Source organism: Portunus trituberculatus, chromosome 35 (genome assembly GCF_017591435.1).
Source record: "Portunus trituberculatus isolate SZX2019 chromosome 35, ASM1759143v1, whole genome shotgun sequence".
Lineage (NCBI taxonomy): Eukaryota > Metazoa > Arthropoda > Malacostraca > Decapoda > Portunidae > Portunus > Portunus trituberculatus.
This window is the reverse complement of record NC_059289.1, coordinates 6,029,207-6,040,723: the sequence shown is the minus strand read 5'-3', so window position 1 is coordinate 6,040,723 and position 11,517 is coordinate 6,029,207. Positions and strand designations below refer to the sequence as shown.

The 11,517-nt window shown below is 44.3% G+C and overlaps 1 protein-coding gene across 5 annotated transcripts; it reads left to right on the top strand.

Moving 5' to 3' along the window:
• Nucleotides 1-474: 474 nt before the first annotated feature.
• LOC123512937 lies at nt 475-4,427 on the top strand. 5 transcript variants are annotated; one of them, XM_045269637.1, is made up of 4 exons: nt 475-896; nt 1,975-2,086; nt 2,325-2,552; nt 4,194-4,427. In XM_045269637.1, exons 2-4 carry the CDS (start codon nt 1,985-1,987, stop codon nt 4,362-4,364), a joined length of 501 nt encoding a protein of 166 aa, XP_045125572.1. In that variant the 5' UTR covers nt 475-896; nt 1,975-1,984; the 3' UTR covers nt 4,365-4,427. The 5 variants fall into 5 exon arrangements, with proteins under 5 accessions (XP_045125572.1, XP_045125574.1, XP_045125570.1 ...); XM_045269639.1 differs by having other exon boundaries at nt 496-896; nt 2,328-2,552; XM_045269635.1 differs by having other exon boundaries at nt 588-881.
• Nucleotides 4,428-11,517: the final 7,090 nt, after the last annotated feature.

The following is an 11,517-nucleotide window of genomic DNA, read 5'->3' as shown; positions in this document are numbered from 1 at the left end:
CCGCTACACTACGAGTTGGCGCCTCAAGTACTTATTCACCAAAATACCGCACGTCTGTGGAAGTTCCCCTCGAGCTACTTTTTGGTGGCCGCCCCCCCGTGAAGCACATTAGAGCCGTGCCGTGCGTCAGGGTGTAGGCACTGTAGGGGATGATCTGCTCTTTACAACTGCGGTGAACATTGACAAACTGACTGATTGATTTTGTTATGGTGCTGTAAAATAATGATTAGAAAGAATTTTTGTCAATAAGAATTATGGTACTAAGAAATTGCAATGACAGTATATATCATTTCTATGATGTTCTTTTGTTGATGGATGGATCTTTGCAAATAGCTCGAAGTTAATTAACTAAACAACTGATTGATAACCATTAACGACGCACCACTGCTTCATTTCCAGTCTCAGTCAAAACTGTGAACCACTAGGAAAGATTCACTATGATGTAATAAAGTAACACTATTACAAAAAACAGCATAAAAATATTTGAGAAATAGAAAAAAAATATTGCAGGATAAATAAAACAAGCACCAAGAATAAAGGAGCTGAACACTTGCCATGGACAGACTTGAGCACCACTCGAATGTTTCATTAATGTTTCGAAGCGTCACCTGACTCACCTCGCAGACCATCACCAGTCCTGTAGCGTCCGTCCTCACACCCACCAGCCTCCCAAGGTTCTCACAGCAGTGACCACATAAATCAACACACATTGAAGTCAAGTGCGAGAAAGAGCGGCGCGAAAAGACTAATCCTAGCGCTCAGTACGTTTATGAGGTCATAAAGGACTCCTTGCCTGTGTCGCTGCCTCCCCAGCTGACTAACATGCCCCTCCTGCCGGCGCTATTGTTGCTGTTACCCTTGCTCTTCGCCCAGCCCGCCATGTAAGCCTCCAGGACGTATGTAGGCAGCTCTCTGAATAATAAGCACAAAATTTGCTATGTATCTTTAACCCATTCAGTACCAGGACGCGTTTCCATATTTATTCTCTTTACTATTTGGTAATTCTATACAGCTTCAGAAACTTATGCTGGAATTGAAATAGTGAAAACTCTAGTTATTATTCCTGTGACTTCCATAGACCCTTCGCAATGTAAATAAATTCGTCTAATCATACCCAGAATTCGAGGCAGAAATGTGTCCAAGTATTGAGGGGGGTTAATTATCGAGATCAGTTAGTGCCATGTTTTTAATTTGAGGAGTCTGCTGATTACGAAATATCCTATCTTTAGTACGCATGTTATTGTTCTTGGAGGTGCATCTTGTGTAACTCCGAAACATAATAGGGTTACTTTCACGACAGTCCGGTGGGCGTGTAGTAACGAAAACGACTCCATGATGTAAGGTGAGCTTCCCTGTAATGTAGATAATTGAGAGACATAACACTTGATACGGCTGGAGGCAGGCTATCACTTGGGGTTAGGATTATGACCCATAGGGGGGGGGCATGGAGGGGATTATCCTTCCCCTAGCAAGCCATCACGTGAGATCAGGGTAATGCACCTGAGAGGGATTACTTGAGATTGGGGTGATAACTCTTCGGAATATTGCTTGCTGGTTGGAGAGAGGATGGAAAAGATACAGACGTAAAGTAAATTTCTGTAAGTATGTAACGCGGAGAATACTCACTTATGGCCATAAATGTGAGAAGTATGGTAGTCAATGAGCTAGCAAGGTGTGGTGCTCTAGTAGGTGTGCAAATAGAAGAGTCTCTCGATGTATTAATATCGATCTTTACTCCAGGTAGCTACCGGGGCAACAAGAGTCATATGTGTACTTGGATAAGCTTTGTATATTTATTTACTTATTTGTTTATACTAAGACAAGTTCTAGCTTAGGTTAACGAAATAAAGAATAAGAGCTTAAAGTTGCCAGTCCCCTTATTTATGTGTTTGTGGCTGTTCTGCAGCTACGCCCCTGTGGTGTGTGTAGGTTTGTGTGTGTCTCCACAGTCTTAACAGTACCTCGGTGTTTCAGCGCGGCAGGGATGAACTATTTGAAGATGGAGGAGAGAGATCCCCACTTCCCGCCTCTTGTCTCCCAGCCTCGCTTCTCCACGCCGTCGCCGCCTCTCATGGAAGATTCGTTCGTGAGTTACTCGTGGGAGGTGGGAAGTTATCTGAAACACCAGAATAACCAGACTTTCCCTTCCTATACAAAAAAAATCCTTCGAGTCCTTGTAAAGTCACCAGGTTACCTTTCTATACATTCACATCTTCGTAGCATCTCACATGTTAACATCCATTTTAGTCCCTGTTGTAAATTAACTTTTTTTTTCATACTTCTTTCCTTCTCGCACTGCTACATTCCTCCTCCTCCTCCTCCAGCAGTACCCGTCGGAGCAGGAGCCGTGGGTCGCTTTAGTGATGGCCCTGTCAAAGCTGCTGGGTCACTTGATGGAGCCGTACATTGCCGCCATGCCTAACCTGCCGCTCGACTGGACCACCGCTTTGAAGAACGCGAACTTCATCCTTGACAAGACCTCGCCCTCTATCGGCCCTTTGAGAGGCGCGGTGGTGGGCATGGCGGCGATGGCTATTCCGATCGTTATGCAGGTGAGAGAGAGAGAGAGAGAGAGAGAGAGAGAGAGAGAGAGAGAGAGAGAGAGAGGTGGGAGGTGGGAGGGGAGGGGAGGGAGGAGAGGGGAAAGGAGAGGGAGAGGGAGATAGGTGGGAAGGGGAGGGGGAGACCATGGACGCGAGAAAGATCAGGGGGGATGGAAAGAAAGATAAGAGTAAGGAAAGCGAGAAATGTATATGGATAAGGATGTGTGTGTGTGTGTGTGTGTGTGTGTGTGTGTGTGTGTGTGTGTGTGTGTGTGTGTGTGAGAGAGAGAGAGAGAGAGAGAGAGAGAGAGAGAGAGAGAGAGAGAGAGAGAGAGAGAGAGAGAGAGAGAGAGAGAGAGAGAGAGAGTAGCGAGACATACATTTTCAGCATTACTGTGTAGACCGACCGTACTTGGATAAAGCCTTTAATTCAGCAGGACGTGTTTACAGCTCACTAAAGCCTCGACCAAAGTTTAGAATCCTACTCGGAACGGCTGGTGTTTTGTCGTATTCTTGGATAATGTAGTGGCGTGAACTGTCGGGTTAGTGGTCTCATGTCGCCCCTGAAATATAAAGTCAAGCTACATGTATACGAGGGACAAAGAGATTAGTTCCAAGACAGAGGAAGGTAGAGGTGTGAGGTCGTCAAGCTGGGAATAGTTCAATGTCGTAATGCTTCACTCTTGTCACTGTGTTGTGTTTGCATTCATCTATTGTACAGACACACAAGTCACTCATCACACTTGTCTACTTTAGTTACCCTACAGTAAGTGGGATGCTATTTAATGTTTTGCCTAGTTGTCATTGTTGTTTGCTTCCAAGTGTTTAAAATGATATAGTACGGATGATTTTGTCGAGTCTGACGCAGCATGACGTGATAGGTACACCAGTGACAGTGAAGGAGTGGTGCGTGTGTGGTGCAGGTGAGGTGCGCTATTAGTGAGTGCTGCGTGAGCTGGTTATAGGACCTCGAGTCTTGTGTTGTGAAAAGTGTGATGGCTAGTACGGCTCAAGTGATTTTACTTAGCTGCGAATTTTACTGAGGCAAACGTGTCAGCAGTGGTGGTGGTGGTGAGTGACGTCTGGCCTTTGTGTTGCCGCTTGTTCACTTCCGCTTCCATGTATGAGTAAAGGTTTGTTTATTTACTTACTTATTTGTTTATTCATTCGTTCATTTATTTATGCTACTATTATCATTGTTATCTTTTTAGTGTGTCATATCACACACACACACACACACACACACACACACACACACACACACATACTGCGTTGTTTCCGCCTTGCGTCATAGCACACGTGTGGCCTCACTGTTTGTAAACGAAACTTCCTATGCATTAGCTTGCCTGTAGCGGGAAGCGGGTGTGAACCAACACTGTCTTAGTGTATAAATAGATATGTTTCTCCTCGTATGACATGTTGTATTATATATAATGTCATAATATTGTCTGTATATTTGAAGATTTGTTTACATTATGGCCAAACCGCTCGCAAGACGGATCTCCTCCTAAAGTAACGTATGAATCCTGTTAATCTGTCTTTAAGACTGTAAAAACGCCTTTATGAATTCGTATAGGTTTGAAAAAGTAGTCGATAAGTGGGCAGAGGTGTTTCAGAGTATGGTCCATTTTCTGGGGTGGTCCACTGCAGGTGGCGCGGGCAGTGGTGGATAGCGTGGCCAGTCTGCTGGACAACACTGTGTTCGTGGTGACAGGGCACGGGTTGGGCCGCCGCTCTGTACCCTTGGACGTGACAGAGGAGCTGACGGACGTCGTGCTTCGCCTCATCCACCTCGTCACCCGCCACCTTGGCCGCCGCTGAGGCTGTTAGCGTCACCTTGTTGAGTTGCGCCATTGAGTATTATAATAAAGTGGACATACGGTACCTTGTTTCCTGTGCCTGACCCTTAGCGCGTCGCGAGGCGGGGCTTTTATGTAAATGGCGCCCATAAAAGACTTCCTCATGAAAACCTTACACAAAATAACTCCCACCGTGTTGAATTATGTGCTCTGAGAGGACGGTGGAAGGTTGGAGCGTCAGAAAAATGCTGCAGTCCCCCAACATTGTGTTCTGCTGCTGGACCGTTTTCTTAATTAAGGGATGACTTAAAATAACTATTGAGTTTCGTTCATGTGCACAAAGGTTTCCAAAGACCACAGAAATAATTAACCAAGTTTTCGTGGGTGTTTTCCTATTTGATTATGCACAAGATTTATCAAACTACAACTGGAGCCATGAAAACCTATCTGAGTCCGTAACCTGCAGCTGCGTCTGTTAAAACTAGTAGTGATAAGGCACTGAGACGTCTAACCTTACTTTGACGCTTGCAGGAATGTATTCTTGTAATGTTCCTCTCTATGCATGAAGTGTTGTGTGTGGCATGAAGGTGAGGAAACTTGCTCTCTGCGACTGCCTTGTGATTATAGTGTACGTAACTTCTATCTTCAGGAGAGCTACATTCTTCAGCGTGGTATGGATAATGGATGTGTTTTTGTATATCTGTATCTATACTTATTACTTATTAGCTCTCTCTCTCTCTCTCTCTCTCTCTCTCTCTCTCTCTCTCTCTCTCAATCTGTAACAGTGTGAAACAGTTCCTATGGCGAACTTAATACAAAGGAGGAAGTTTTTGTCAACAGCCCAGTAAACAATGATGAAACCTAATGCTATTTCGGAGCATGTGTTATCATTTTGCTCACTGTCATAGCAGCCAGATTGAACTCTTTATCTATCCATCTGTTTATTCTTAATCCGTACACTTTGTTAAGGATTAAAGCATAAACGTGGAACAAAGTAATAGGTGTTGGTTTTGAAATAAATAGTTAAGTTATCGTTACGTTTTGATAAAGAAAATGTTGATCTAAGAAAATTTATTTTTGTGTTGTAGACTGATGTAATGAAGTGACGGGTCTGAAGTTACTCATCTGGAGAAAATAACTTTAGGTATTAGTGAATAAGTGCGTATCTCTTCCCTTGCCCCTTCCCTTCCCTCAGGGCAGGCTATAGCCGTGGTCTTGAGTGTATCTGTAGCGGTGCTACCATATTCTGCTGGCTGTCTGTGGCTCTATGCATAGCTAGCTGTAGCATATCATTGCAGGTACACATATACAGAAACGCTATGGTCTTTCAACACGACTTTTGTCAAAAGAACATAGAGGTTATTTACTGGGCCTTGAGAGAGAGAGAGAGAGAGAGAGAGAGAGAGAGAGAGAGAGAGAGAGAGAGAGAGAGAGAGAGAGAGAGAGAGAGAAACTTTAAAATCATCTTATAACTTTGACTTAAACGTTTGAAAAGTGGAGGAGATGTAGCGCAGAAGAATTTCAGAGTAGGAATCTGTTTTCCATGGTACAGTACTACCTCGCTCCCGTGGCTGGCGCCCGTGCTGTAACCTTCGTCTTGACAGTTCCGAGTCTCGGTATAGTGGTACCACGAGAGTGAATATTTATTTGTCCAAAAAGTCGAAACCATTACCAACTCCAAAGATTCTGACTGCTTCCCGAGCGAGGATAGCTGGGAAGATGTGCCCTTCGTAGAGTGGGAGTTAGTGGAGGTGGGGCGCCCGATCTTCCACGGTTCCTTGTACACAGTGAACAGAGGCTGGCTGGTGCTGCCCGACGGCTACCAGATACCCATAGCCTTGAAGCAACCCGTGGCGGAGATGCAGAGCTCCACGATTGAGGACAGTATGCGGAGGGAAGCTCTGGCCGTCAAGACGCTGGACGGCCTGGCTGGCGTCCCCAAACTGTACGGGATGACACATACCGGCTTTGGCTTGGGTCTCGTGATGAGCTTCAGTCCCGGCCGCTCCCTGGCCAGTCTGCGGGGAGAAATGAGTGCCCGGAGCTACCTGACGGTGCTGATGTACACCTGCGGCACTCTTCTCAAGATGCACGAGAGGGGCGTCACTCATCTCAACATGCGTGACGAGCACATTCTGATAGACGTGTCAGAAGACGGCAAGATGAGGTCATTCACGATTATTGCCTTCACTCGGGCAGAAAGAGAATGTGGCCAATGGAAGATGATGTATGACGCGGAGATTATGCGATCCATGGTGTCCAGCGTGTATGGCGATGTGGTCAGCGACCCTAACGATAAGCATTACATCAGTCATGACCGTATGAACAAAATCGTGCAAGGAAATATGAGTGTGGGTCAGATTATGATGGAACTGTGCAGCATCCTTCACGGCCATCCTGTGGACGTGCCTTGCAAGTACCGCCCGTGACTGGCTGCGTCACATGCTAACCCAAACACGTAACTACTAATTGTTTGTGACTTCGTTTCTTTCCTATGAAGCAAGATAGAAGTTTACTTACTCGTCATTTTGTTTGTAACTTTTTTTTCTCTTCACTCTTTTTACTCAGTTCGTTCTTGATGGTACAAACTCGTAAATCTTTCCTTGTCAATATGGTCTCTAAACGTTGACGGAGAACGTTGCTCTCCCATTAAACGTTAAGTCATTATTGTCACGTGTGCTTTATTACTTTATCACTTATTGTAAGTCGTAGAAAATAATATACAAGTAAACGAAACCCCAAACTAATTTCCTGTAAGCCCCTGATGGCGTGTTGTCAGGATGTGTTTGTTGTTTGGATGTTTAGCAGAGAGAGAGAGAGAGAGAGAGAGAGAGAGAGAGAGAGAGAGAGAGAGAGAGAGAACGTATATATGCATATATGTGTGTCTTTTAAAATTATAATCTAAACCAGCAGAAGATTTGATCATGCCTGAAGAGAAGCCATAGGAGTCAAAGAAGCAAGCGTGATGACAGGAACACCCTTCACCAACTCACCTCTCTCCGCTGTACGTTTCCAGCCAAGGTAGAGATTACGTTTGCGGCTTTTCGTGCCTAGAGATTCTTAGCACCCTCTTTTGGAGCGGCACTGACTACCTCGGTGGCATGCTTATCCATCGTTGGTGCGAACTGAAGGCCACGCGCGGGGATGTGTAGTGCAAGTGTGCTGCTTTGTGTTATGTTACGTGGCATGCAGGCTGACCAAGAGCGACTTCACTGGACTTGACTTGGCTCTTATGGCTGCTAAGGATCCGTCTTGCTGTACTTGTAAATTGGATAAAGCTCTATGAGACAAGTGAACTCTTTCAGCTCATGGGTAATGCTCTTTTTTCCTCTGCTGCCTCCTTCATACACACACACACACACACACACACACACACACACACACACACACACACACACACACACAGATAGATACACAGATGAATAGATAACTAAATAAACATGTAACAGAAAGAGCTGATAAATCTATGAATACATCAGAGAGATAGATAAATAGATAGATAGATACAGAGAGAGAGAGAGAGAGAGAGAGAGAGAGAGAGAGAGAGAGAGAGAGAGAGAGAGTACTCGTACACAGACTAAAGGAGAGGAAAGACGTAAATAGCAGGATGGTTGGTGTTGGTAAAACGAGGAAATGGGTGTATGGGAAGGGAGAACTAGGAAGGACCCTCGGGGCATGGTGGGGTGGGTGGGTGGATGGAGTGAGGGTGTGCGGGTGGGCGTAGGCGTGGATAGGAAGGCGTGGGTGTGTGGGGAGCAGGCGTGGGTGGGTGGGTTTCTCCGCGTGGGTCAATACGCCAAAGTTACACATGAGTGGGGGGAGAGGCGCTCAGGTGAGAGAAAGAGAGAGAGAGAGAGAGAGAGAGAGAGAGAGAGAGAGAGAGAGAGAGAGAGAGTCATGCTGCTGAAGTCATTATTGCAAGCGTCAATTGTCTATATATAGTGTAGATTACATAGATAGAGAGAGAGAGAGAGAGAGAGAGAGAGAGAGAGAGAGAGAGAGAGAGAGAGAGAGAGAGATTGTAGTAGTAGGGTGGGTGGGTGGGTGGTTGGGGAAGGAAGGAAGGAAGCAGGAGTAGGCGGGAGTCCCCAGCAGGTCGTGTAGAGAGGTTCGGCCACACCCACTGCGTACACACACCTACAGCACGCACACACGCACACACACACACACACACACACACACACACACACACAAGGGGGTCAACAAAGAGTCCCGTACCTTTGACGTTATTTGACATCTCTCGGACATTCCTCCGGCAGGTGATGGTGGCGGGAGATAGCATCATAATGGCTCCTCTGTCTTGCTTCGGGAGGGGGAAATGTCTCTCGTGCTGGGGAGGAACGTGAGTCCATTTTGGCAGTGCATTCATTGAGAGATAGCACCGCCTGGACTCCTCTTCTGTGTTTTGTACCGAGTGACAGCAGCGAGTGGGCGGCATTGTGTGATAACTCACGGGGAAAGGTTAGGTTGGGTGAGGCACAGGCGCAGGTTGTGGTGCTTTGTGTTATGGAATGCGGGGAGGAGTAACTAGATCTCTGCACCCCTCACTGCGTCAAGTAGAGATGCAGGGCAGGAGTGTACCCTGGTGGCGGTGGTGAGTTCGCTCTGTATCTCGGAGGACACGAAGTCTTTCTGAATAAAAGATTTTACTTCCTTATTTGTTCTCGAAGGTTTTTATCCGCCTGTCGTACCCTGGAGTGTTTGTTTAGTCTGTGCCGCGGTGGACACAAAGAAACTCTGAATCAAAATAAGAAAATCAGGACAAAAGACTATTTCAAAACTATTTATTTTCCAATGTGTTACTGTGAGTGGCTACATATTTACCTGCCAGAGATGGAAAAGTAAATAGGTGCTAACTTGGCCGATTCTCTCTTGTCCATCCTGACCAGGGTGGGTGAGGGAATCACGGGCCCGGCGCTGTCTGCATCACCAATGAGACACACACTGCCGCCTATAGTGCTTCAGTCACTGCGCAATCATAGAGCTGCAAAAAAAAAAAAAAAAAAAAAAAAAAAAAACATGATAAAAAACGCTTGTATATAAATGTCATAGTTGGTTTTCATGCTTAATTTATTCAGCCATATCAATACTTTTTACATAGGAGTATATTATAATGACTTTTCCTAACTTTGTTTCTAAAAATAGAGGGGTCATATACAAAGGAACACAAAGGAAGAAGAAGGAGACCTGTCGCCCCTTTCAGCTGCGAGGTTTGCTAATTATAATATTTCAACACGTGCAGTTGACGAATCCTTTTTAGAGAAAGCTAATGATGGAAATCTCACAAAGGAGGAAGTGAATTATGGCGCCAGCTGGAGGAGAACATCCGTCTTTGTTGTGCTTCAGCTAATGGCCAATCAAGAACTTTGGTGAGGCTCGGCGATCAGTGCAGTGGTTGCTGCGTGCTCCGGTGTTGTGAATAAAAAAACAAGTGCGTGAGAAACTTTGCAGTACCGAAACAGAAAAAAAAAATTTCTTGCAAATATATTGCAATTTACCAGAGAACATGTATTCCGAGGCAAAATTTTATAGCAAAGTTAATTTGGAAGAATGAGGTGACTAAAACATTTTGTCGTAAGGTTGAATGTTTATGTCCAAGCTTGTTCGAATCATGGTGACATAAAGAATAATCTCCTTAATCCTCGCTTCAAAGGTTCATGTATTTCAATAAACGTGGCGTGCAGTTTTGTTGAGGTGTGTGTCATGCATTACACGTGGCGGATCAGCAGACAGGCGGCGTACACTGTAAACACGGAGAGCGTCCCTCACCTTTAACAAAACTCATTTCACTCCCTCCTCCACTACCATGAATATTCTCCAGTTATTCTTTCCCAAGAATACTAATTGGAAATTTCAAATGTCAACTCTTGCAAAATCAAGTTTCTGTGAAGTTGGACGCTTTGTATTGTCTTCCTTAATTTTACTTTCTCAGCCCGACGCTAACTTTGTTCAAGGTTGTTGTTAGCCCATGTCTAATGTAGAGAGTGCGTCTCTCAGGTGGAGGGAAACTCCATTCACAGGATTCTCACTAAGAGGTGTCACAGGTGATTTGTCTCTTTTGCTTCTCTTTTATAGATCAACTGTCTTGGATCTTTTGAGTGCAGCGCTAGTTTCGTGCTGCTTCCCGCCGCTGCTGTGACGGTCCTTGCTGCTCCTAGCTCGCTGACTGTTATCTCGCCGTGTGACGCTTAACTTCAGGAATATTTAACTTGTAAGTAAGTTTAGAAAGAAATGAAATACCCACATTTTAGATTGAAATTAAGTTTGTATATCAGTATTTTCTACTTTTCATGATTTTGAATTCTCTAGTTAAAAAAAAAACGAATGAAAACAGACTTATATTTCTTCCAGGTATAAACCTTCAAGAAAAAAAAGATTTTTCCTTAATAATACGGATGCTCTTTGCTTAAAGGAAACATATTGCGCATAAGTTAGGTATTCTTGTGTGTTGATAGGAACGGTGCGTAGATAACAATATTTAAAAGAGCACAGCTAATGAAGATAAATATGACCTAATCTAATTACCTCACTTGTAAAGTTTCAAGGAAAGTACCGGTAATGATAATAAATCTCATCTAATCTGATTACTTTACGTCAACTAAAGCTGCTTCCCTTTTGGCATAAACATATTTATCTTTGGGAACGTGCTCGTAAATGTCCGCCCCAATATTACGCGGATAATGAGCTCACATTTATTTTCACCGTTGCACTCCGTCTTTCTATACATGTTGGGACGTGTTTTGTTTGAGACTGAAAATTAAGGTTAAAATAGATAAATAAATAAATACATAAACAAGAAACAGCGAAGCGTTAACAACCATGTAATCGTAGCATTTATGCATTAAATTACACTGCAGAATTATAGTGTAGGGCGGAGGGGAACCACTGGGAAAAGGTGACGGCAGGTAAAGGCTGTTTAATTAATACAACACTCACTACCTTGCTGATTTTCCCTCTTTGTATAATCACAATATACAAGCAACACAACTTTATCAATTACACGTTCTCTCATGCTTTTTTAATTACAATCCTTGTGACTTTCCCATAACTTGAAGACTCAACTTAGTCTTCTTTAAAAAAAACTTAGATGAATGACGAGAAGTAAGCAGGAGTGTGTCTGAGAGTTTACTTTGTTAGCAATGCTCACTACAGCGGCGGAGGAATCTAATATCCTC

Bases quoted from the DNA above. Each gene is read 5' to 3' on its own strand.
- LOC123512937 (XM_045269635.1), top strand. From the start codon at position 823: ATGCCCCTCCTGCCGGCGCTATTGTTGCTGTTACCCTTGCTCTTCGCC. The intron at 2,087-2,324 runs GTGAGTTACTCG...CTCCTCCTCCAG, and splicing joins CTCTCATGGAAGATTCGTTC to CAGTACCCGTCGGAGCAGGA. The intron at 2,553-4,193 runs GTGAGAGAGAGA...GGTCCACTGCAG, and splicing joins CTATTCCGATCGTTATGCAG to GTGGCGCGGGCAGTGGTGGA.